Source organism: Lichenostomus cassidix, chromosome 5 (assembly GCF_008360975.1).
Source record: "Lichenostomus cassidix isolate B80296 chromosome 5, HeHo_3.0, whole genome shotgun sequence".
Lineage (NCBI taxonomy): Eukaryota > Metazoa > Chordata > Aves > Passeriformes > Meliphagidae > Lichenostomus > Lichenostomus cassidix.
This window is the reverse complement of record NC_139486.1, coordinates 10,599,220-10,624,227: the sequence shown is the minus strand read 5'-3', so window position 1 is coordinate 10,624,227 and position 25,008 is coordinate 10,599,220. Positions and strand designations below refer to the sequence as shown.

The 25,008-nt window shown below is 40.0% G+C and overlaps 1 protein-coding gene across 1 annotated transcript in view; it reads left to right on the top strand.

Moving 5' to 3' along the window:
- Window positions 1-25,008, top strand: part of DYNC1H1 (dynein cytoplasmic 1 heavy chain 1) — a 43,565-nt gene that overhangs the window by 9,841 nt on the left and 8,716 nt on the right. Inside the window, exons 13-61 of the mRNA XM_085061353.1 lie at window positions 109-285; window positions 398-508; window positions 591-710; window positions 937-1,176; window positions 1,699-1,854; window positions 2,168-2,281; window positions 2,886-2,996; window positions 3,076-3,285; window positions 3,669-3,815; window positions 4,042-4,208; window positions 4,895-5,068; window positions 5,771-5,936; window positions 6,017-6,205; window positions 6,289-6,477; window positions 7,156-7,438; window positions 8,809-8,909; window positions 10,361-10,520; window positions 10,787-11,030; window positions 11,207-11,390; window positions 11,872-12,084; window positions 12,265-12,503; window positions 12,609-12,765; window positions 13,164-13,391; window positions 13,624-13,854; window positions 13,966-14,106; window positions 14,318-14,551; window positions 15,153-15,359; window positions 15,457-15,578; window positions 15,937-16,102; window positions 16,341-16,504; window positions 16,783-16,912; window positions 17,122-17,255; window positions 17,513-17,627; window positions 17,749-17,910; window positions 17,987-18,201; window positions 18,288-18,492; window positions 18,626-18,799; window positions 18,893-19,012; window positions 19,140-19,260; window positions 19,836-20,031; window positions 20,683-20,800; window positions 21,218-21,433; window positions 21,975-22,187; window positions 22,374-22,501; window positions 22,909-23,062; window positions 23,820-23,966; window positions 24,049-24,199; window positions 24,388-24,641; window positions 24,792-24,926. Of these exons, the coding sequence (XP_084917479.1) occupies window positions 109-285; window positions 398-508; window positions 591-710; window positions 937-1,176; window positions 1,699-1,854; window positions 2,168-2,281; window positions 2,886-2,996; window positions 3,076-3,285; window positions 3,669-3,815; window positions 4,042-4,208; window positions 4,895-5,068; window positions 5,771-5,936; window positions 6,017-6,205; window positions 6,289-6,477; window positions 7,156-7,438; window positions 8,809-8,909; window positions 10,361-10,520; window positions 10,787-11,030; window positions 11,207-11,390; window positions 11,872-12,084; window positions 12,265-12,503; window positions 12,609-12,765; window positions 13,164-13,391; window positions 13,624-13,854; window positions 13,966-14,106; window positions 14,318-14,551; window positions 15,153-15,359; window positions 15,457-15,578; window positions 15,937-16,102; window positions 16,341-16,504; window positions 16,783-16,912; window positions 17,122-17,255; window positions 17,513-17,627; window positions 17,749-17,910; window positions 17,987-18,201; window positions 18,288-18,492; window positions 18,626-18,799; window positions 18,893-19,012; window positions 19,140-19,260; window positions 19,836-20,031; window positions 20,683-20,800; window positions 21,218-21,433; window positions 21,975-22,187; window positions 22,374-22,501; window positions 22,909-23,062; window positions 23,820-23,966; window positions 24,049-24,199; window positions 24,388-24,641; window positions 24,792-24,926 (8,433 nt within the window). The remainder of the gene's footprint in view (window positions 1-108; window positions 286-397; window positions 509-590; window positions 711-936; window positions 1,177-1,698; window positions 1,855-2,167; window positions 2,282-2,885; window positions 2,997-3,075; window positions 3,286-3,668; window positions 3,816-4,041; window positions 4,209-4,894; window positions 5,069-5,770; window positions 5,937-6,016; window positions 6,206-6,288; window positions 6,478-7,155; window positions 7,439-8,808; window positions 8,910-10,360; window positions 10,521-10,786; window positions 11,031-11,206; window positions 11,391-11,871; window positions 12,085-12,264; window positions 12,504-12,608; window positions 12,766-13,163; window positions 13,392-13,623; window positions 13,855-13,965; window positions 14,107-14,317; window positions 14,552-15,152; window positions 15,360-15,456; window positions 15,579-15,936; window positions 16,103-16,340; window positions 16,505-16,782; window positions 16,913-17,121; window positions 17,256-17,512; window positions 17,628-17,748; window positions 17,911-17,986; window positions 18,202-18,287; window positions 18,493-18,625; window positions 18,800-18,892; window positions 19,013-19,139; window positions 19,261-19,835; window positions 20,032-20,682; window positions 20,801-21,217; window positions 21,434-21,974; window positions 22,188-22,373; window positions 22,502-22,908; window positions 23,063-23,819; window positions 23,967-24,048; window positions 24,200-24,387; window positions 24,642-24,791; window positions 24,927-25,008) is intronic.

Sequence of the window (25,008 nt, the reverse complement as noted above, 5' to 3'; positions counted from 1 at the left end):
GTACAGCTAAAATGAATGTGGACTTTCACTTTTCTTGGGGGTTTGAGGGAAACACATCTTTTGGAATATACTGGAGAAGTTCTGAACACCGTGAAATATCTCTGTTAGGTTTGGCTGCAGTACCAGTGTCTGTGGGATATGCAGGCTGAAAACATATATAACCGTCTTGGAGAAGACCTGAATAAGTGGCAGGCCCTTTTAGTTCAGATAAGGAAGGCAAGAGGAACGTTTGACAATGCAGAAACCAGAAAGGAATTTGGACCTGTTGTCATAGACTATGGCAAGGTAAGAAATTGTAATCATTGTTTGTGAGAAAGGCATTACAATTCAAAATAGGTGTATTACAGAAAATAACAAGGGTGACAAATAACTAATATGTAACAATATTCACTTGCAGGTACAATCAAAGGTGAACTTGAAGTATGACTCCTGGCACAAGGAAGTGCTCAGCAAATTTGGCCAGATGCTTGGTCAGAATATGACAGAGTTTCATTCACAAATTTCTAAGGTAAGAAAAGTCCTAATTCCCATTTTTCACTTTCAGATCAATGGTTTTAGAATGCTAAAACACTGATTTGTGCCTTTAACAGTCCCGTCAAGAGCTGGAGCAGCACTCCGTGGACACTGCTAGCACCTCAGATGCTGTGACATTCATCACTTATGTGCAGTCCTTGAAACGTAAAATCAAACAGTTTGAAAAGCAAGTTGAGGTACGTTTGTTGTCTTTTGCTAATGATTCTGACTTTTGGAAATGTCAGGCTTAGCTCTGAAGATGCAGCTTCATGGTACTCAGGCTCTCTTAAAAACAGACTTGAACTTCATATTCTGAAAAATCCTGTGAGCTCTATAGTGAGCATTTATTAAAGTATATTAAAGTTTATTTAACCTTGCAGCTTAAGTTTCATCTTTTTAACTTAAAACCACTGATTCTTGTAGCTTTATCGCAATGGTCAGCGCTTGCTTGAGAAACAGAGGTTCCAGTTTCCTTCCTCTTGGCTGTACATTGACAACATAGAAGGAGAATGGGGTGCCTTCAATGACATTATGCGTAGGAAGGATTCTGCCATTCAACAACAAGTAGCAAATTTGCAGATGAAAATCGTTCAGGAGGATCGTGCAGTGGAGAGCCGAACAACTGACTTGCTGACAGACTGGGAGAAAACAAAGCCTGTAACAGTAAGTAGTGATGATTAATAGTCAGTAAATCAGGTAGACTTTCTGCATTCAGTAAGAAGTGGGGAGTTCATTTTTATGCTCTTGTTTTCAGGTCTTCATTTTAGGTGATAGTTGAAGTGTTTTTAAGGGCTCTGTAATAACATGTCAGTGTATTGATTTTTCACAATAGTTGCAGAGGGAAATTTACCCTTAAAGCATAGGCCTCTGTTAGGTGCAGAAAAGTAAATTACTTCAGTGACTAACAGAGCTTTGTCTGAAACAAGTATATGTCAGAGGTATGCATGTAGGAGGATTCAGCAAAGCAAGCTGCTTTTTGCCTTTTTTCTTAAGTGCTTTTTAATAAAGCCAAAAACTGCATGTAAAAATTAATTGAGACTTACTGGGTACTAGTATATTGCTTTATTGTCAGCAAGCAGGAGAAATAATGAGACAAACCAGCATTTAGTATTTAGTCCTCTCTTTTAACTTGCCTTCGACTTAATTGTAGGATTATTGGATTAATGTATCCCATGCAAACTTTAGGGAAATCTGCGTCCGGAAGAGGCTCTTCAAGCTCTCACCATTTACGAAGGAAAATTCGGCAGGCTGAAGGATGATCGTGAGAAGTGTGCAAAGGCCAAGGAAGCTCTGGAGCTGACAGATACAGGACTGCTCAGTGGCAGTGAAGAACGTGTCCAGGTACAACCTGCTCACACACCTCATCAGTTTTGGATAAAAATGTTTCAGTTCTATTAATTTCTCCCTCAGGAGAGTGACTTGTAGTGTGTGCTGTACTAATATCAGGGCACAATCTCCACTCAGTTCTAACCTTCAGAGATTGTCTGTGATCTCTTCCTTGTCTGTCTTATTCTTTCCTTCACTGTCTTCTTCTGAAACTATTGTGACCTGAAATGCAAAAATCTCATCTTGCTGTTGCAGTTAATTCACCCATGCTAGTGACTTTGAAGAAATTAGTAATAATTGCTGATGTTTGATACATTGTTTACTACAGGTAGCCCTTGAAGAGCTGCAGGATCTCAAAGGTGTCTGGTCTGAACTCTCTAAGGTCTGGGAACAGATTGATCAAATGAAAGAGCAACCATGGGTCTCAGTACAGCCTCGCAAGGTACTTCACTTCTGCCACAAGTATATACCAATTAGAAATTAGACCTCTTGAGGCAGACATGCTCACTTTCAGTCTGGATCATTTTTAGTGTTTAGGTACCTTTTTCAGTATCTTGTTAGCATGTTTATGCTGAAGCTAAGCTAAAAAATATCCACAGGATTGTCATAACTTGTAAATCCCCTGTAATTAATCTTACAGGGGATTTCTGCACTTTCCATAGTTTTGAGATTGAGCTGTATCTACAGAGAAGAAACTGCTGTTTTTAAATAGGCTGTTGGACCTCATTAGGGAAACTTCATTATACAGTTGGGTGAACAGCATCAGTTTTAGTTCAGTGCTCAGGAGGTAAAGAGCGGAAAGAACACTAATCTATAAACTAACTGCCTGTGACAAGACTACATCATAAATCCTAATCACACCAATAAAATTGCATTCTCAGCTGTGGAGTAACCACATCTTAGGCAAATACGGATGAGACTTAAAAGAGCCATCTCTAGTGTCTCTCATTAGAGAGAGTTTTCTGTAACAAATATATAGGCAGCATGTATGGTTATATGCACAGGACTTCCAGAGAAGGATTTCATTCCTTTTATGTTACTGACAGCTTCGACAAAACTTGGATGGTCTGCTGAACCAACTGAAGAACTTCCCTGCCCGCTTGCGGCAATATGCCTCCTATGAGTACGTTCAGAGACTTCTGAAGGGCTACATGAAGGTAAGTTACACTCATCTCTAAAATGCATGTATTTTATATTCAAATTCAAAGGTGTAACTTGCTTTCTTGTCTTCTGTAGATAAACATGTTAGTTATCGAACTGAAATCTGAGGCACTTAAAGACCGACACTGGAAACAACTCATGAAAAGGCTTCACGTTAACTGGGTTGTCTCAGAATTGACCCTGGGCCAGATCTGGGATGTTGATTTGCAGAGAAATGAAGCAATTGTCAAAGATGTTCTGCTGGTGGCTCAGGGAGAGATGGCTTTGGAAGAGTTCTTGAAACAGGCTAGTATCAGCTCTTGTATGTGTGTGTGTAATAGCAAACCAGAGGGTTGATGTTAGGTGGCTACTTGTATAGTAAACTTGTCACTCTAAGCTGTTGAATAAGTGCCAAGACTTGATTTGCTCTGTTTTGGGGATCAGTTTTAAAGCTATGTAAACTTCCTATGATGAAACTTGATTTATTTGGGAAAAGCAGTTCTTGATAGGTCTGCAAAGACCCCACCTTGAACTGCATCATAGTCTCAATATTTTTAACAGAGGCTTGAGTGTAAACCCAGAATCTTTGGGTAAAAAAATAAAACCTGATTACTGTAATACATTTCTATTTTGTGACTATGTTGGTGCAGAAATGATTGATGTCATATCTTAAACATCTTTTTCTTCAGATAAGAGAAGTGTGGAACACTTATGAACTGGACTTGGTCAATTACCAGAACAAGTGTCGTTTGATTCGTGGGTGGGATGACCTTTTCAACAAAGTCAAGGAGCACATTAACAGTGTGTCTGCTATGAAGCTGTCACCATACTACAAGGTAAAATGGAGAACAAAGCTAAAGAATTTTTGTTTATTTCTGTCTTCATCTTTTATTTAGTTTCTGTTTTTATTTGCAGGGACTATATTCACTCTTTAAAGTTGACAGACTGTGAAATGTATATGCATACTTTGTAACTCTTCAAAAACTGTTTCCTCTAATAATTATTAGTAGTTAAACACTTGATAATATTAAAATGAATATTAATGCAGTGTTTAAACTTCAGGTGTTTGAGGAAGATGCCCTTAGCTGGGAAGATAAGCTGAACCGTATCATGGCACTCTTTGATGTGTGGATAGATGTCCAAAGGCGATGGGTCTACCTGGAGGGTATCTTTACTGGCAGTGCAGACATCAAGCACTTGCTGCCTGTGGAGACCCAGCGGTTCCAGAGGTAACTTTTTAACTGTTTTGTTCTTCCCTCCCTTGGAGCACCTTGTGGGCAGGCCTGAAACTTCACCACTCTCTGTAGCACTCTCCGAGTTGAAATACTGACTGCATTCTTAGTATTGCTCCAGTTGGATTACAGCTGCTGTAGATTTAGGTTCATCAAACAAAGCAGCTATGACAGGAAAAGGTTTATAGTAAACAGACTGATGTACAATTTCTAGAAGATGGTTGGGACTCAGGTGGTTTTCCTTGCTACTTCATGTCAGCTACTTCAAGGATTTTTATGGCATTGTGGCTGCAACAAACAGAATGATTTCTGTTGCTGCACCCTTTAATCACACCCTGTAAACATTATTTAGTTCCTCTGCTTTTAGTTGGTCTGATTGTATTTACTTATTCCACACACTTCCAGTCAGATCAAAGGATCAGATCTATGCATCTCTTCAGAAAATGAAGCAAAGCAGACCTTCTGCTTTGGAAATGGTAGATTAAACATTGCAGAGAAGTTAGATTTTGTTGTTGTGGGCTTGAGGTAGATGAAAAGGCTTTTTGGGAATTTAGGCTTGTTTTCCGTAGAGTCACTGCAACCACTACAGGTTGAGTGATCATTTAGAGGCAAATAACTTTGGTGTTCTGCCAAGCCTGTGTTTAGTGAGTTTACACTAATGTATTGTGTTATTTTACTTGCAGCATCAGCACTGAATTTTTGGCACTCATGAAAAAGGTGTCCAAATCTCCACTTGTGATGGATGTTCTTAACATTCAAGGTGTGCAGAGATCATTAGAGAGACTGGCAGACTTACTTGGGAAGATCCAGAAAGCACTGGGAGAATACTTGGAAAGGGAGAGGTCCTCTTTCCCTCGGTAAGAAGTGGACTGTTGAAGTAATCTGATGTTTCTGTGCAGGAACTGGTGTACTGCTCTGTAAAGCCTTTGCCAGTTCTTCTGTGTTGCATTTGTATGACATGTTAAGACCATTTAAATCTGTATTGTCTATATACAGAGTTCAGTTAAAACTGCTTCCCAGGAAATGGGACTGAAACTTCCCTTACTTGCTCATCTGTGGCTGGTTACAGGATTCAGTATTGCTTAAGGAACCATTGCAGCGGATTTCTGTGAACTTAAGAGGTTCTTCTGACATTTGTTTGAAGGACAGTGTCTAAATTGTCACAGTCCAGTATTTAGGTCATTGATTTTGACTTACCTGTAGTCCTCAACTAGTTTGTCACTTAGCATGAGAGAATATGGGTGAGGGAGGTACTGAGTGGGAGTTCTCCCTGCCTGATAGACAATTCAATCCCAGATTCTACTGTGGATATTGCAGAGATGGATAAGTAAAGAAAATGATCCACAGTATGTAGCATGTATACACTTCTGTGTGGTACAGACCACATGAACTTAATGATAGCACTGAGGTATAACTGCTAGCAGATTTATGGCTTATGCACTTGCAGTGTTGGGGAAATGGTAGTCAATTACTTGCATGTAGTGGCCATGGATGAAGCATAAATCAGAAATTAAAAGTGATAGAGTTCTGATATAGATCTAATTTTATGTGATTAATAGGTTCTACTTTGTTGGTGATGAAGACTTGCTTGAAATCATTGGAAACAGCAAAAATGTTGCAAAGTTGCAGAAACACTTCAAGAAAATGTTTGCCGGCGTTTCTAGCATTATTCTCAATGAAGACAATTCTGTGGTTCTTGGAATATCCTCACGTGAAGGAGAGGAGGTATGGCAGCAATATTTCTTTCTGAATAAAATTCTGAAAATAAGTGAACGTGGGCTGACTTAAACCTTTAATTCTTGCAGGTGCTGTTCAAAACACCTGTCTCTATCACAGAACATCCGAAGATCAATGAGTGGCTCACTCTTGTTGAAAAAGAAATGAGAGTGACCCTTGCTAAATTGCTTGCAGAGTCTGTTACTGAAGTAGAAATCTTTGGAAAAGCAACTTCAATTGATCCAGCAGTCTACATCTCTTGGATTGACAAATACCAGGTATTAATGTGGAACACTTAAGTATACTGCAACTTGGTTACTTCAGCAAGGAAAGCTATCTGATGAGGGGTTTTGTTATACAGGCTCAGCTTGTTGTGCTGTCAGCCCAGATTGCATGGTCTGAGAATGTGGAGACAGCCCTCAATGGTGGAGGTGGAGACAACAGTCCTCTCCAGTCTGTGCTAGCCAATGTTGAGGTCACACTCAATGTCCTGGCAGACTCTGTGCTGATGGAGCAGCCACCCCTTCGCAGAAGAAAACTGGAGCACTTGGTAAGTAAAAACCTCCTTTCCTCTTTGGGGTTTACAGGTGATCATTTTTAAATTTTAATGAAAAAAATGATCAGTCTAAGACTTACTGTTCCTCTAGGAGAAGGTTTTGTGTGATTTAAGCAATTACATTTCAGCCTGATCCTTAATGTAGGTGGTGGTAGTTTTTCACTCTGGTCAGCTTAATGCATGGTAGCATATTATAGACTAGCTTAGTGACTTGTTTTTCAAATTGGATCTTCCAGGTATGGAAGTTACTAATTTTTTCATTCAAATGTGAAATACATCATTAAGCCTCTTGTTATTGTAATTATAATATGCTTTTGGTTTTAGATGGGGATTGGGAGCGGAAGGAAAGTTAAAATCATCCTGGGTTATTGCTTGAGGGTAGTTGCTGGTTTCTGGCAAGTAAAATGCTGAGTTCAGTAGTGTAATGGATTAACAGGCTAACTGAACCAGAGGTTTACTGAAAACTAGGAAAGTCCTTATCAGCAGGAGGCAACATTGTTAGTTTTGGCTTTGTAGCAGCAGATGTTAAGTCAGAGGCTGGTTTTAGGTCATGATTTCTAAGTGATGGCAATTCACTGTGCTAACCTGAGAAGCTGTAGGATTCCTGTCTTTATTAGCCTGTCTTTATTGGCTTGCATTGCTGTGGTCTTGAGGAGTTACTTCATTCTGCAGATCACCGAGTTGGTGCACCAGAGGGATGTTACAAGATCGCTGATCAAAAGCAAGATCGACAACTCCAAGTCCTTCGAGTGGCTCAGCCAAATGAGGTTCTACTTTGACCCAAAGCAGACAGATGTGTTGCAACAGCTTTCCATTCAGATGGCAAATGCCAAATTCAACTATGGTTTTGAGTACCTTGGGGTCCAGGATAAGCTGGTACAGACGCCTCTCACTGACCGCTGCTACCTGACAATGACACAAGCCTTGGAGGCAAGACTTGGAGGATCACCATTTGGTACGTTTGTCAGACAAGTGTATAAAATTCTTATTTTCTCTAATACATATGAGAATGAGTGGCTTAGGTCACCTAAAGAATCACCAGTGAGGTATTAGCAAAGGTAGGTTTAATATGAATTTGTAAAAGCACAGCAAATTCTATGGCAAGGTTCATTCTCTTACTTACTATATAGATAAAGTATACAAGGAAAAATCTGATAAAAGCAATCTAAAATGATTTATGTGGAGACTGGGGACACAAAGAAGGATAAGCAGGGATAACAGTAGGGGATGCAAAGGGGTGAGGGAGACTCTGCCCTTGGGTCACAAGGTTCAGAGTGGATTTTCTTGCCAAACTTAGCTTCAGACTGGATCAAGTTTAGGTCTAAAGGATTTAGCAACACTTAACTACCTAATCAATACAATAATAGCAGTACTTAACCAATTGGTTGTTTTAAAACAAAATTACTCTGTAGGACTTTCTATAAGCACATCAGTAACTTGACAAAAAGTTTAGCTTAATTACAGACCTAAATTGGCAACACGTAAAATGCACACAGACATGAAGTATGTGCAAAGGTATACCTGTGAAAAATTCCCCTTGAATCCAGTTCAGAAATACACTGGATGCCTTTACATCTTCCCACAGATGAAAGGTTGAGTCCCAAGGAGTGGGTGGTATCAGCCCAGGCTCAGTTGTCAGCTTTCAATGGCAGTCCCTCATTGCAGACCAGAGAGATCACAAGCTCCAGGAGTCATCCCACGGGAGACAGATGCTGGTCACAGCCTGCTGCAGTCCAGGAGATCTCAAAGGGTCTCACTTAGGACCACTCTTCATAGGGTTGCAAAATTATTTACTTTAATCATCAGTAAATTTCCATTGTGGGCACAATCAGAGTTGGCAATTACTGGAATTTTCCTTGAAAAGTCCAATAACAAAAATATTGTTGTACTTGGTCTGTTGTTCAGACAGAAAAGATAAAAGTCTCAAGGCTGTTTATTAGAAAACAGGAGCTCGTTAGACAACAGATGTTATGAGAGCAGACAGATAAACTCAAGGGGAGTTAATGGGCCAGGTGCCATTAATGTGGGCCAAGGCCTAACAAGCATTCCTGAGATTGTAATGTGACCTGGGATGGGGTTTAGGGGGTAGACTGGGGAAAGGATGTACACCCCCACAATACAATGTTGACATAAACATGCAGAGCATTTATAACTAAGATACTGAAGAACAAAATGGTCTTTTGGAGGAAGGGAAAACAATTTTAGGTTTCAGTTGAACACTCTTGAGCAGACACCTTCAGAATCCACGTGCTGGCAGATTGCATGAGTTGGCAGTGCTTCTCAGATGATAAACACTGAAACATGTCCATCCCCTTTCAAAAATAGGTCCTGCTGGTACTGGTAAAACAGAATCTGTTAAAGCTCTTGGACATCAGCTTGGCCGCTTTGTGTTGGTTTTCAACTGTGATGAAACATTTGACTTCCAGGTAAGCTGTTTGATTAAATCAATGTAATCTTTGTTAACAAGCAGTAAGAATCTCTTCAGAACTCTGAAACAGCCAGCAGTGTTTATTTTCAAGATGATTATCTATAAGTCTTAACTGAGCCTGTATCTGTGGGCTGTACAGAACCTCTGTAACAAAAAAATGCCTAAAGTAGAAGTGGGATGAAACATTGTTAGAGGAGAGGTTCTGGCTTTTTGAACAGGTAGTTTTGTGACACCAAATGGAGGGAAAGGAAGAGAATGTACAGGACAGGGAGGGGCTTAAGACTGGCTTTAGGAAAGTAGATTAAACTATACAGTTTGCATTGATAGTACTGTTTAATGAGGAACAGATAAGAGTGTGAGACAGCTAAAGTAGCTGTGCTGTTACCAAATTATCCTTTACAACATACCTGTGCAGTTTACCTCAGCATGTGAAGGATTCTTCAAAACTAAGTGAATTTATCCAGATATTTGAAGATTAATGACATCTTCAGACTAAGAACCAAATGAAATGCCTCTGTAAACTGTAACACAGCAAATAGTCTTCAAATGAAAACCTTGGTCAAGTGTATGTATAAAAAAACAATATAAAACATGCACAAGGAATCACTGAACTTCACAGATTCTACCAGGTTGCCCATGTGTGGGTTTTGGTTTTTTTCTGTACAGCTGTATTTTGACCAGATTAGGAATGCCTAGGGAGTATTTAGATCACAGATAAAGTGATCCTTCCTTGGCCCAGCTCCCTTCCTCCCTCTGACAGGTAAGAGGATCAGGATGTCCCAGCAGAAATGTGTTACTCTGTTCATGTACCATTTCTCCCCTTAAATCCACTTGCACAGTTGGTTTTATAACATCTTTACCAAATTGTTACACTGTGCACAATTACTACACACTTTATAAAAGAGCACCTTCTTTTTGTCTTTTTTTAATGATTCCTATGTTCTTGTAGTAGAAAAGACAGCAAATAATTGATTCCTATTCATCTGAAACTAGTAGATTCTAGACCTCCATCATATTTCCTCATTTTGCCTTCTACAGAATCTTACCTTAAAGGTTGTTCTTTATGTGGAAAGGTTATCATACTCTGGCAATACAGTTTGCTCTTCTGAAATGTTTTGTAATTCTTGTATCCTCCTTGCGATAAAGGGCAAGAACTGCACCTGATGTTAATGGTATCGGCAAACAAAACATTATGCAGTGAGCTCAGCTTGCTTGTTTTGGAACACACTGCGCTACAGTATGTGGTAGCAGGGAGCTATGGTTGTCTTCTGTGGTTCTGTGAAGCAGTTAAAGCTGAAAGTCAGAACCTTTTCATAACTCTTACAATACTACGAATAGAGTAACCTACATATAGACACAGCTTCTTCCTGCCTTGGATGTATTGTATAAAGTGCTCTTCTCTGCTCCCTTTGCTGATGCAATTGAGTGAATTTTCCCCTCTCTGTGCAGGCAATGGGACGTATCTTTGTGGGACTTTGCCAAGTGGGCGCGTGGGGCTGCTTTGATGAGTTCAACAGACTGGAGGAGCGAATGCTCTCTGCAGTTTCACAGCAAGTTCAGTGCATCCAGGAAGCCTTGCGAGAGCATTCCAACCCCAGCTATGACAAGAGTATGTAATTCTTCTCTAGCATCCTTCATGCTGTTTTGTTGCTCAGCTACATTTCTTACAAATAATGCAAGGATGAAGCTACTACATGTCAAAACTTAAATATGCGATGTAACTTTCAGCTGGTAGAAATCTACATTATTTGAGTTGCAGTACTGGAGAACCTGCTGTCTGTTACTGTAGGAAACTAAAATAGTTTAAAGTATGACTTCAGTTCTCAGAGTGATTGATCACTGCCTCAGGTGTAACTAAATGCACTCTCTTTTCAGCTGCAACACCCATTACCTGTGAGCTGCTGAACAAACAAGTCAAAGTGAGCCCTGACATGGCTATCTTCATCACCATGAATCCTGGCTATGCAGGCAGATCTAATCTGCCTGACAATTTGAAGAAGTTGTTCCGTAGCTTGGCAATGACAAAACCAGACCGTCAGTTGATTGCCCAGGTCATGTTGTACTCCCAAGGTTTCCGTACAGCTGAAGTGCTTGCCAATAAGATAGTACCATTCTTCAAGTGAGTAACAACTTTGGCTCCAGTCTTGTTCAAAGCTATAATAATATTCTGTGCAACTCACTAAACACATTTTGCAGCAATCATTTCAAGCAATAGTTTTGAGTAAAGAATGACATACACTGCTAGGTTGGTTCATACTGAGAGTCAAATGGTATTTTGTCTCTTTTGCTTCTTAGGCTTTGCGATGAGCAGCTGTCCTCCCAAAGTCACTATGATTTTGGCCTGAGAGCACTGAAGAGTGTGCTGGTTAGTGCAGGTAATGTGAAGAGGGAGAGGATTCAGAAGATAAAGCGGGAGAAGGAAGAGCGTGGTGAAGTTGTTGATGAGGGAGAAATCGCTGAGAACTTGCCAGAGCAAGAGGTAATGTGTGTGCCAAGTCTTTACTTCTGTGATAAAGAATGCACACTAAACAAAGAAAGTAACCCTACAGTCTTTACCATTTAGTATTAAGCCATGCAAGCAAAGTAGTGTTATTTACCAGAGGTAATTTGGTAGCTTAGAAGGACCAAGTTAAACATGTCTTCAAAGTCCCTGAATTATAGTGAAAAACTCATTCGTATGGCATGGTGCATCCATGACACTGCTGCTCAGCATCTTAACAATTAATGCCAAAAGCATAATGAAGAGATATAAGAAACCAGACTTGTATAAAGTAAAAATCATTAAGAAATCACTGGGTAGTTCCAAAGTTGAAACCACATCAATGGCTGTTTTGACTAAGGCTACTCTGGTCTGGTACTTAATCAGTAAAGTATTTAGTGGAGTATTCCGTGTCAAACGCATTTTGTAAAGTGAGCTTAACAAAAAAAATCTTTAATTAAATGTAAATTTTTCTCTGCAGATTCTGATCCAAAGTGTATGTGAAACTATGGTACCAAAACTGGTTGCAGAAGACATTCCACTGCTGTTCAGTCTCCTTTCTGATGTATTCCCTGGAGTACAGTATCACCGGGGAGAGATGACAGCCTTGCGAGAGGAACTCAAGAAAGTGTGTCAGGAAATGTACCTTACCTACGGTGATGGAGAAGAAGTTGGTGGCATGTGGGTTGAAAAGGTAAAATCTAAAGCAGATAATGTGGAAATGAAATTTATAAAATATATAAAGGCTAAATTTCCTTTTATATTATGAAAGGTGGAAAACTTTTTAATTTCTGTCTTAAGCAAACAATACATAAAAGTGTAGATAAACTGCTGAAGTTCAGACTTAATTGGTGCATTATTTCTTCTGTCGCAGGTTCTTCAGTTGTATCAGATTACACAGATAAATCATGGTTTGATGATGGTTGGTCCCTCTGGAAGTGGAAAGAGCATGGCTTGGAGAGTCCTTCTGAAGGCCCTTGAACGGCTAGAGGGTGTGGAAGGTGTTGCTCACATTATAGATCCAAAAGCAATCAGCAAAGATCACCTCTATGGTACTTTAGATCCAAACACCAGGGAGTGGACAGATGGCTTGTTTACACATGTCCTGAGAAAGTAAGTCTTTAATAGCACAAATGCAAAATGGCTGCTACATTTGTGCCGAGGATAATCTCACCTTTCTGAGTCTTAATTCTCTACTTCTACTTTCCTTTAATACAGAATCATAGACAATGTGAGAGGTGAACTACAAAAACGTCAGTGGATTATCTTTGATGGTGATGTAGACCCTGAATGGGTAGAGAACTTGAACTCTGTTTTAGATGACAACAAACTTCTGACTCTGCCAAATGGAGAACGTCTCAGCCTCCCACCAAATGTAATGTTACTTTTTTTTACATCATGTTTTTATGCTGTATATAAGCTTGTTGGTTTAATTTAATATGTACTAGTGTTGTGCCTCTTTCTCATCACGAGCAAAGTCATACTGAGTTCAGATTTGGTTTGCTGGAGTTAGGAGTTTTTGTGGAAACATTTCATGTTACACTTACTCTGACCCTGTAAGACAAAATGTGAATTATATAAGTCTTATGGTAAATGTCAATAATGATAAACTTGCCTTAGGACAGTATAATTCTGATGTTGATTATTCAGAGACTCAATGCAAATTTGCGTATTTTAAAAGGTCATGTTTTTTCAGGGGAAGGGTTTTGTATTGTTTTGCTCATAGTTGGTTGTTTTTATTCCAAACTCTTGTTTTAAATTTCTGTTTTTCAGGTGCGTATCATGTTTGAAGTACAGGATCTGAAATACGCCACTTTGGCTACCGTGTCAAGGTGCGGTATGGTCTGGTTCAGTGAGGATGTTCTCAGTACAGACATGATATTCAATAACTTCCTGGCCAGACTAAGAAGCATTCCTCTGGATGAAGGTGAGGAGGAAGCTCAGCGCAGGCGAAAGGGCAAAGAAGATGAAGGAGAAGAAGCAGCATCCCCAATGTTGCAGGTATAACTTAGATTACATTATGGGATAAAGTAGTAAAAATGCTTGTATCACAGGTACACACACCATACATAGAATTTATGACAGCCTATCATAGAAGAGCTGACTTCCTCTTTACATATTTTTTCTTTTTTTTAAATGTGAAGCATTTCAAACCTTAAACAAAATAATCTCTTTCTGCCTGGTAGTCACATGAGAAACAAATGCTTTGAGCAGTGTTTGTCTCCCCCAACAGATTCAGAGAGATGCTGCAACAATAATGCAGCCATATTTCACATCCAACGGCCTGGTAACCAAAGCCCTCGAGCACGCTTTCAAGCTGGAGCACATTATGGACCTCACGCGCCTGCGCTGCCTTGGCTCTCTGTTCTCCATGCTGCACCAAGCTTGCCGCAACGTGGCTCAGTACAACGCCAACCATCCGGACTTCCCCATGCAGATTGACCAGCTGGAGCGTTACATCCAGGTAAATGCAGGCTGCTGTTAAGTGACTGCTGTGTTTGCCTAGGTGGGAGTTATTCATTGAGTTTCGTTCCATTGCTCTAAAACCAATAGCTGTTCTTGCTGCTTCTTACAGAGGTACCTGGTCTATGCGATACTCTGGTCTCTTTCTGGAGACAGTCGCCTGAAAATGAGAGCCGAGCTGGGAGAATACATTAGGAGGATCACCACTGTGCCACTGCCAACTGCACCCAACATACCTATAATTGACTATGAGGTAAACCTTTCTGGTGCTAGAAATGTTGCTCTTTCATTTTCTTAAAAGCTGGCTTTAGATTTTGGAGACAAAACCTGCTAGACTGTCTTAAATTTTACAGTTTCACTCATCAAATTTGATCCCACAAGCCATCCTGTCATTAAAAAAAAATTAACTAAGGATGAGCTAGATTCGTGTTCTAAATTGTCTGATCATGTTTTTGTGCTCGTAGGTGTCCATTACAGGTGAATGGGTGCCATGGCAATCCAAAGTTCCTCAAATCGAAGTTGAAACACACAAAGTTGCAGCTCCTGATGTTGTGGTCCCAACCCTAGACACAGTTCGCCATGAAGCATTGCTGTACACTTGGCTGGCAGAACACAAACCTCTGGTGCTCTGTGGCCCGCCAGGTTCTGGGAAGACCATGACCCTCTTCAGTGCTCTCAGAGCTCTGCCTGACATGGAGGTACACAAGACAGTGTGTGTGTGTGTGTGTGTGTGCACCTGTGTGTGTGAATTACAGAGTAGTAGCAAGTCTTTATTCTTGTTAGAGATTAAAGCAGTCTTGATTTAGCACGGAAATGATTTCCCTGCCAGAATTCAGTGATAGCTTCACCTCAGTTAGTCGTGTATATACAGCAAAAAATAAAATTCATGTAGAGGAGAAAACAAATTCATTTCTGAAGTTCCTTAGCCTGAAACTGCTTTCTTCCTTTGCTAGTTCAGTAACAGAGGAGCATTCCGGCATTCAGTATTTAAAAACCTGTGCAAATGTTTAAGAATAGCTCTCATTCTTCAGTATATTTAGGTGGAGTAACAGTTACATGAGGCTGTGATATTCAAAATCTGGGGTTGGGCAAGAAGCATTGCTGCATGGTAAATGGAGAACCTGCAGTGGGAAACAAAGAGGCTGTAGGCTGTATATATATGGTAATGAACCTGTACTGTGGATGGTATGTGTACTTCCATTGCGAGCAGTCAAACATACCTGTTTTCAAGACTCCTGATACACTCTTTTTCAGGCCTTAGCGTATTTTAATTTTTTTTCTCACTATTCTCTTTTTAAGGTGGTTGGACTCAACTTTTCTAGTGCTACCACTCCGGAACTGCTGTTGAAGACTTTTGATCACTACTGTGAATACAGGCGTACCCCTAATGGAGTGGTGCTGGCTCCTGTGCAGTTAGGAAAGTGGCTTGTGCTGTTCTGTGATGAAATCAACTTGCCAGATATGGATAAGTATGGCACACAGAGAGTCATATCCTTCATTAGACAGGTTTGTTTTTTGTTGTAATCAACTGTATCACAACTGTTACTTTTAGGAAACTACAACGTCCCACTGATTTGATTTTATTTTTATTTTTTCATTCCAGATGGTGGAACATGGAGGATTCTACCGTACATCTGACCAGACATGGGTGAAACTGGAGAGAATTCAGTTTGTTGGTGCTTGTAATCCACCTACTGATCCTGGAAGAAAACCTCTGTCACACAGGTAATGTGTCTCGTTAATTCTGTATAGCAAAAGGAGTCAAAACTGAAGCATTGATTATGTAATCTGTTCTTAATGCACTTCTTTAACAACAGCTGTGCTGAAATTGTATTCCTTGCTTTTCCACTGCCTGCTAGTCAATTCTTACCATGACAACCAGGCAGTGGACTCACTGTTAGGCTATTAAGTGAACTGCCTGCAACACTTCAGAATGCTTTTTAGTCCAAGTCATTAAGGAGCAATCAAACGAACTGCAGTTACTGCTGATGATTTTGATTCAAGCAGTTATTTAATTTTGGCAAAAGATAATGAAGAGAATAGGCTGTAATTTTCTGTTCTGTGTAATATGCTAATCTTTCAGATTTTTACGACATGTTCCTGTGGTTTATGTGGACTATCCTGGACCAGCTTCACTTACTCAGATATATGGAACATTTAATCGCGCAATGCTGAGGCTGATCCCATCGCTTCGCACATATGCAGAACCTCTCACTGCTGCTATGGTAGAATTCTACACAATGTCTCAGGTAACTTGTTAAAGGCAACTCCAAACTCCAGTTACAAGGCTTCCTTTTATGCTGAATCATTTAACATCTTTGTTTGCCTTTCACATGGATAATATGTGTACAAGAACTCAACTAATTACTTCAGTTCTGCTAAAATGGCTGAATGATGCTGTCAGAGTAGTATCTTTCAATGCTGAGACTTCTGAAAAAATACAGTGCAACCCTGGGATAAAGTAACTAATTAAGTTTAAATTTTTAGGAGAGATTCACTCAAGACACGCAGCCACACTACATCTATTCACCTCGTGAAATGACTCGGTGGGTGAGAGGTATATTTGAAGCATTGAGACCACTAGAAACCTTACCAGTTGAAGGCCTCATCAGGATTTGGGCCCACGAAGCCTTACGTCTCTTCCAAGACAGGTAAAATAATCTTGAGCTGGGGAGGCAAAACCATAAAGAGTTGAAAATTAGTTTTCCCTGCTCCTTGCCAGCTTTCATTAGAAGATCAAACTAAGGTGTGCTTCGTGTTAAATAGCTAGAATACCAATGAGAATATTTCACTTCACTCCAGCTTGACTCTCTTGGGAGTTGTATCTGTACAAAGCAGAAATACACTTCAGTCACAGTGCTGCCTTATGGTGTAATGATATCCTCCCATTACAGAGGATTTGTACTCACTGACTTGCTTCTTTATCCAGACTTGTGGAAGATGAGGAGAGACGCTGGACTGATGAGAACATTGACATGGTTGCTCTGAAACACTTCCCCAACATTGACAAAGAAAAGGCTATGAGCAGACCTATCTTATACAGTAACTGGCTGTCAAAGGCAAGTAAAAATTAAAAACAAACCCCAAAATCAAGTGGGTTGGATGCAACTGAGTGATGCAGCTCTTATGGCTGTAACTTATTCTTAACTTTTGTACAGGGTCACTACTTTAAATATTCTAGTAGTTCTGCTTTTGTGTACTCATAAATTTACCCCCAAGGAAATTCCGTTGATCTTAATTTCCATACTGTGTTGACTGGTTCTTTTAGGATTACATTCCAGTGGATCAAGAAGAATTAAGAGACTATGTGAAAGCAAGGCTTAAAGTCTTCTATGAAGAAGAACTTGATGTACCCCTTGTCCTGTTCAATGAAGTCTTGGATCATGTGTTAAGAATTGACCGGTAAGTTCAGACTTTCATTGCTGCTTGTGTAAGCAGTATTTAGAATTATTCTAAAACAGAGTAGCCTCAATACAGAGTAAGAATGGAGCATGGTCTCATTGTTTTCTATAGAAAATATACTGCCAGCCTCCAGATAGCAGAATCCTATCTGGAAAGGTGTGTCCGTTTTGGTACTATCCTGAAGCTCAGGTTTTCTAGGAAAAGCTTCAGTAAGTTGCTAACACTTATCGATCACACTTGGTTATGTTGTTTTTCAGAATCTTCCGTCAACCACAGGGCCACTTGCTGCTAATTGGAGTCAGTGGAGCAGGGAAAACAACCCTGTCAAGATTTGTTGCCTGGATGAATGGTCTGAGTGTCTACCAAATTAAGGTTGGTGTGCTAGTTTAACTTCTAAAAACCTGTTAGTCAAAACTCCCACTTACATATTGACCCCTAAAATCCCATTAAAAGCACAACCAATATGTTAATGACCAATGTTAACTCTTACCAGGTTCACAGAAAATACACAGGTGAAGATTTTGATGAAGACCTTAGGACAGTATTGAGACGTTCTGGCTGTAAAAATGAAAAAATAGCTTTTATCATGGATGAGTCAAATGTCTTGGATTCTGGATTCCTGGAGAGAATGAACACTCTCCTAGCCAATGGAGAGGTAAGAAGATTTTAAGTAAATATTTTAAGCACCTTTTTACTACCATAAACTACAACAAAACTATCTTTTGAATTAGGTTCCTGGTCTCTTTGAAGGAGATGAATATGCTACTCTCATGACTCAGTGTAAAGAAGGAGCACAGAAAGAAGGTTTAATGTTAGATTCACATGAGGAACTCTACAAATGGTTCACCAGCCAAGTTATTCGCAATCTCCATGTTGTGTTCACTATGAATCCATCTTCTGAGGGCCTGAAGGACAGGGCAGCTACCTCTCCTGCACTCTTCAACAGGTAATTGCTGCATATTCCAACATGTTTTACAAGTACTGTTAAAACAGTGCTTTTGGGGAAGTGTTCACAAATGCTTTGTATTTCAGATGTGTCTTGAACTGGTTTGGAGACTGGTCAACTGAGGCACTGTACCAAGTTGGCAAAGAGTTCACAAGCAAAATGGATCTTGAGAAACCAAATTACATTGTGCCTGATTACATGCCAGTTGTGTATGATAAGCTGCCACAGCCACCATCACACAGGGAGGCTATTGTTAACAGTTGTGTGTTTGTTCATCAGACTCTTCACCAGGTATGGTATTATTACACTGCTTAACTTACTTCTAGAATGTGGCATGGTGCATCAGTTTCCTAAAAAGTATGATCCTAGGCATCCAAATAAATTTTAAAACGGTGCATACCGTGCAACTTTTTGTTCCTTAAAGGCTAATGCTCGGCTGGCAAAACGAGGAGGCAGAACCATGGCAATCACACCACGCCACTATTTAGACTTCATCAACCATTATGCCAACTTGTTCAATGAGAAGCGAAGTGAACTGGAGGAACAGCAGATGCACTTGAATGTTGGTCTGAGAAAAATCAAGGAAACAGTTGATCAGGTACGTATCTCTGAAACTTTGACCTCTATAAAGCTGGGGTGAGTAAATAGATCTCCATGCTCAATATCTCTTCCATCTTACAATCGATCTCAGGTGGAAGAATTGCGGCGTGACCTAAGAATAAAGAGTCAGGAGCTGGAAGTGAAGAATGCAGCAGCCAATGACAAGTTGAAAAAGATGGTGAAAGATCAACAGGAAGCTGAAAAGAAAAAGGTAAAAATTTTTGTTAAATCTCTGTGCATAGCAAATACTTTATTTACAAAATAGAGCCTGCAGAGCAAGTACCGGAAGAATTTCAGCTTCTAAAAAGCAGTATTTTGTCTGTGAAATTACCTTACAGGTTATGAGCCAGGAGATTCAGGAGCAGCTGCACAAGCAGCAGGAGGTCATTGCAGACAAGCAGATGAGTGTGAAAGAAGATCTTGACAAGGTGGAGCCTGCTGTCATTGAAGCTCAGAATGGTATGTTAGCACCTCAAGAGATCACGCTGTGGTCTTGGATCTGAAACAGGTCTCTGGGAATGTGTTTTGTTGTGATCTGGGTTGGTCCTGTGTAATAAAAATGTAGGCTCTTAGCAGGGGGCTGAACAGCATTTTGAGAAATCCCTTCTTTTAAATTCACAGTCCTTGAGCTGTAATTTTTATGCTGTGTATAATACTGATCTGGTACTTCACACTTCTTTTATGGGTTTGTAGCTTAGTTTGTGGCAGACCAGCTGTAGAGAGAGCAGTGATGCCTTGTTGCTGCACAGACAGCATACAGTCAAGCTGTCCTTTCATTAAACTGGATAGACAAATCACTGGTTTGAGTGAATAATTTTTAGGCAGCAGAGTAAGTTGCCTGTGCCCATTTGTCAAGTTGACATTCATGGAAGTGTGTCTTGTAACAGTAGTTATTGAGTAGTATCTGCTTCTCTAATAACTCCATATTCCTTTTGAGAATCGTGAAGCATTTTTATAAATCCAGGGTACTCTGCTGAGCTTTTCTAATTGTTTTCTTCCCAATCAACACTCTTCATCTTTCTGTCACTGGTTAGCTGTGAAGTCCATAAAGAAGCAGCACCTGGTAGAGGTCCGTTCCATGGCTAATCCACCTGCAGCAGTTAAGCTGGCACTGGAGTCCATCTGCCTGCTGTTAGGTGAAAGTACCACTGACTGGAAACAAATACGTTCCATCATCATGAGAGAGAACTTCATTCCAACCATTGTTAACTTTTCTGCTGAGGAAATCAGGTAAAGTGGAAGTGTGAGATATTTGTGTGAACAAACCATTTACAAGGAACAGAGAGTTTTATCTGGACTTTCCTGTGTGTAATTGCATTGGTAGCAGTTGACTTCTTTTGACACCAGCTTATTGCACATGTTGAACATGCAGGTGGTACAGGAAATAGACTGCTGAAGCTAAGGTGCATCATGCAAACTGGGGCAAAGAAGCTGCTTATATGACTTTGAGGCATGGCTGCAATGCAGTGTGTTGGTGTCCAAAGCTACATTGTCAGTTGAAAGTGGTTTTGCAGCACTAAAGACCAGGCTGCTGAGGGCTTTATTCAGCTTAGGAGGTCAGCCTCCGAGCTGGCTCTGAACGTGAGCAGATCAGACTAGAGACACCTGAATTCCCTTCCAACTCCAAATTTTTCAGAGCAGAGTTGAGCAATTTTTGAATGACTAGTCTTAAAATACTGATAAAAAATTTTTATCCACTTGTAAGCTGTAGTTTCTTAGACAACATGTTGGACTACTTAAAACATCCCAGCTACCAGTCAACAAAACTGCCAGGAAATGTTTATTGTCTAGATAAAGGCAGGCTAGATAAAGGGGTGCTGAGCACCTATACTGAGCACATGACAGTGTACTCATGCTATCTGTAAAATTTTTCCCTTGCAGTGATGCCATCCGGGAGAGGATGAAGAAAAACTACCTGTCAAATCCAAGTTACAACTATGAAATTGTAAACAGAGCATCACTGGCCTGTGGACCTATGGTGAAATGGGCAATTGCACAGGTAAAGTCAGCTTGAGGAGGCAAAGGCAAGGTGAAAAGAGTGAGCTAGAAGGCATATAGCAATGTCTAAAGGCTTTGAATTTGCCTTTATTCAGCTAAGTATTGCAAGCTATTTTGCTTCACAGAAATGGGTAGATGGTTCAGATGAATGCTTATGGGATATATAGTGCCATGCCAGAGAGTTATTGGCCAGTTGCAATACAGCCTCTGCACTCAAAAACTTTGTTTACAGTAAACATTAGTGGGTGCTTTCTGTATGTAATGTCATTCTACAGGGCAATGCAGTTCTCCACTGGAAAATGTAATGCAGTCCTCCTAATGAGAGAAAGATGCAGTTGGTTCTTGTTCTTGTGGTTCTGTGGTTCTTGTTAACATGTGTCATTTTAGAAAGTATGAAGTGTCTGCTTGCCATTTGCAGCTGAACTATGCTGATATGTTGAAAAGAGTGGAACCTCTACGCAATGAGCTGCAGAAGCTGGAGGATGATGCCAAAGACAACCAACAGAAAGCAAATGAAGTGGAGCAGATGATTCGTGATCTTGAGGCCAGTATTGCCCGTTACAAAGAAGAATATGCAGTACTGATTTCGGAGGCTCAAGCTATTAAGGCAGACTTGGCTGCTGTAGAAGCAAAAGTAAGACTTTATATACCAATAATTTTCCATTCTTTAATCTTTGACAGTCCAAAATTGAATGGTTCTTCAAACTTGAGAGTGGACTTGGTTGCTTCCCCTGTGCAGTGCATTTGAGCTGTTTGATCTCTTTATGTCATGAGGCTTCTCAAGAAACCTGTCTGGAGTTAGAGAAATATCAACTCATGCTGCTACTTGATGAACAGGACAGTTCTCATACGGTTTAAAATACGTACAAAGCCTTTGAAAACAGGCATCAATGTGGTGTGACTGTAATGTCTTAACTGGACTTCAGGGAGGGGAGGGTGGATTTCTCTATGTACTTGATCTCATCATTAGTAGGCTGCTACTGTGCTAGCACTAAGCACTTTTAAGTTCATCAAAATAAGAGTTAAAATCAACACAATAAATTAACACTGAAGTGAAGCTTCAGTGAGCTTTTAAATTTGACTTGGGCCTTGAGTCAGAATTTAAGTGTCCTGAGTGACTTGCAATATGACAGCATTTCATCATCTAAAGAATCTATTTCACCACTTATTTCTAGGTAAACCGTAGCACAGCTCTTCTGAAGAGTCTTTCTGCTGAACGTGAAAGATGGGAAAAGACAAGTGAAACTTTCAAAAACCAGATGTCCACTATTGCAGGAGACTGTTTACTTTCAGGAGCTTTTATTGCCTATGCTGGCTACTTTGATCAGCAGATGCGTCAGAATCTGTTCACTACATGGTCTCACCATTTGCAGCAAGCAAATATCCAGGTAAAGATACAGTCAGGATAAGTTAACCATAAATTGATTTACTGCAGGCATTAAGCCTTAAGATTGCTAAGTAAAGAATGGAGCTGTTGGAAAAGAACACTTTGTACAGCTTCATTTACTTAAAATGTCTTCACCAGCTGGTTGGACAATCTCAAGTTAAGTATTAACTGTGTTTGGTTCCTGCAGTTCCGCACAGACATCGCAAGGACTGAGTACCTTTCCAACGCCGATGAGCGGCTGCGCTGGCAAGCGAGTTCTCTGCCTGCAGATGACCTGTGCACTGAGAATGCCATCATGCTCAAGCGCTTTAACAGGTACTTCATTCTAAGATGTGGAGTTCTAAAGCAGCATTCTCAGAGCAGGCAGGGTTTGCACCTATGGAATCACTGTAGCTTCCTCAAAGCACTGGCGTGGGAACCTCTTATGTTTGTAGAAGCTTGTCAACCATGTGTAAACATAAAAACTCTCATTGAACTTTGCTTGCTTTTTTTGTTATGCTTACTTGTTAAAATAAGTTGCCTTGAACTGAAGCTATTTTGTTGGCCAAGTACAAACTTATCTTTCAAAACTCTGAAGTGAGTCACTGAACCTGCCTCAACTTAGCGAAGAAATAAACAAGGTTTTAGAGTTGAGACTAATTATGCAATGGAAATTCATAAAACTGCTTAGACTGACTGCAGTCAAAACCTAAATAATGAAAGTGTTTTATTATTAACTTAAGGTATCCACTGATCATCGATCCCTCTGGGCAAGCGACAGAGTTTATCATGAATGAATATAAAGACCGTAAGATAACTCGTACAAGTTTCTTGGATGATGCTTTCAGGAAGAACTTGGAAAGTGCCTTGAGATTTGGTAACCCACTTCTAGTTCAGGTTAGTGGCATGATCATGCAGAAACTATTTAAATTCTTGAATTCTGCCATGTGTACTAGAAAAGTTTGCGATTGTTCTCTTAGTAATGTGCAAGCAACTTTATTTTCAACTTATAATTTACTAACTAGTGATACATGAGGTGTTAGTCCTGAGAAGAATTAGTGAGCTACAAAATCAAAAGAAGGTATTTCATTTCCACCATTTCAAGATCAAATTCTTTTATTTTGAAATTATCTTTCTTTACTTCCACACTATAAAATTACTTGCAACCTGTCTATCTGTTCCTTAGTTTTCATGTGCTTTCTCTAGTCATAGATAATGGCAACTAATACAGCTAGTTATCTAGAATTAAATCTGCTCTGAGAATCAGGGAGAAGTTTCAGTAATAGGAAGAAATCGGCAACTCTAGGAATAGTTGACTTTCACTTGACTTTCACTTGAGATGGGTGTGCTTTTTGCTTCTTAGTAATGGAAATGGGAAAAGTAAGATCAGTAACTGCAGTAACTGTTGCTTGTGCTGTTTAGAATAGGGCTTATATGCAGTAGAGCTAGCAAAAATACAACTACTAATGATACTCCCCTTCTGTGCCTGTGTAGCTCAGCTACACATCTAAAATGCAACTACCTTCTGAACATGATCCCTATTCCAAACCAACTGCCAATTTCTGGCTTACTGGAATTTTAAGCCCCAGTTGGACTGGGAGTTTTAGCTTGAGACATTTGCAAACAACAGTCTTTAACACATCTGTCTTTCTAGGATGTGGAGAGCTACGATCCAGTTCTGAATCCTGTTCTGAACCGTGAAGTCCGCAGAACTGGAGGCAGAGTTCTGATTACTCTGGGAGACCAAGATATTGATTTGTCACCATCCTTCGTTATCTTCCTTTCCACCAGAGATCCAACAGTATGTAAAACAAAAGCTGGCTTGTTTGTAGAAATGGCATGTGAAGAGAACTGAGAAAGTTTTTCCATCTTTCCTGTGACAGGTTGAATTCCCACCAGACCTCTGCTCTCGTGTTACATTTGTGAACTTCACAGTGACTCGCAGCAGCTTACAGAGCCAGTGTCTGAATGAAGTCCTGAAAGCTGAAAGGCCAGATGTTGATGAAAAACGCTCTGACCTCCTCAAGCTTCAGGGTAAATTTACCAAAATTAACTTTCTCCCATTCTAAAAGAATACAGTGCGTTTACTCTAGAAATACACAGAGAAATATCTTCAAACTCTGTTTTTTCAGGATGCCCTGAAGCAAAGTACACACAGTTCACATAATTCTTACAAAGTAACATATCTCTACAATATGACCTATTTTTGTCTTCTAATTAAGGTGAATTTCAGCTGCGCTTACGTCAGTTGGAAAAATCCCTACTGCAAGCACTTAATGAAGTGAAGGGACGTATCCTGGATGATGACACCATCATTACTACTCTTGAGAACCTGAAGAAGGAAGCAGCAGAGGTCACCAGGAAAGTAGAAGAGACTGATATTGTCATGCAAGAAGTGGAGACTGTTTCTCAGCAGTACTTGCCTCTTTCTACAGCTTGCAGTAGTATCTACTTTACTATGGAGTCACTGAAACAGGTAGGTTGAGTTCTTCCTGCCAGGAGCTTTGTGTATATACTGTTTAAAGCTGAATAGGCACTGCCCAATATTATAGTTTGGTAGGCATACCCTGTTGGTTATCAAACAGCAGGGTTGTAGATAGAAACAATAAACTCTCTTCTCTTTCAGATACATTTCCTGTACCAGTACTCCCTCCAGTTTTTCTTGGACATCTATCACAATGTCTTGTATGAGAACCCAAATCTGAAGGGAATTACAGACCATACTCATCGTCTCTCAATCATCACAAAGGATCTCTTCCAGGTTCATTTTTTTAACTAAGAAATGTAATTTTTAAATAATTTTGAAGGGTCAGAGTTCAAGGCTTCTTACACTGCTACTCTGT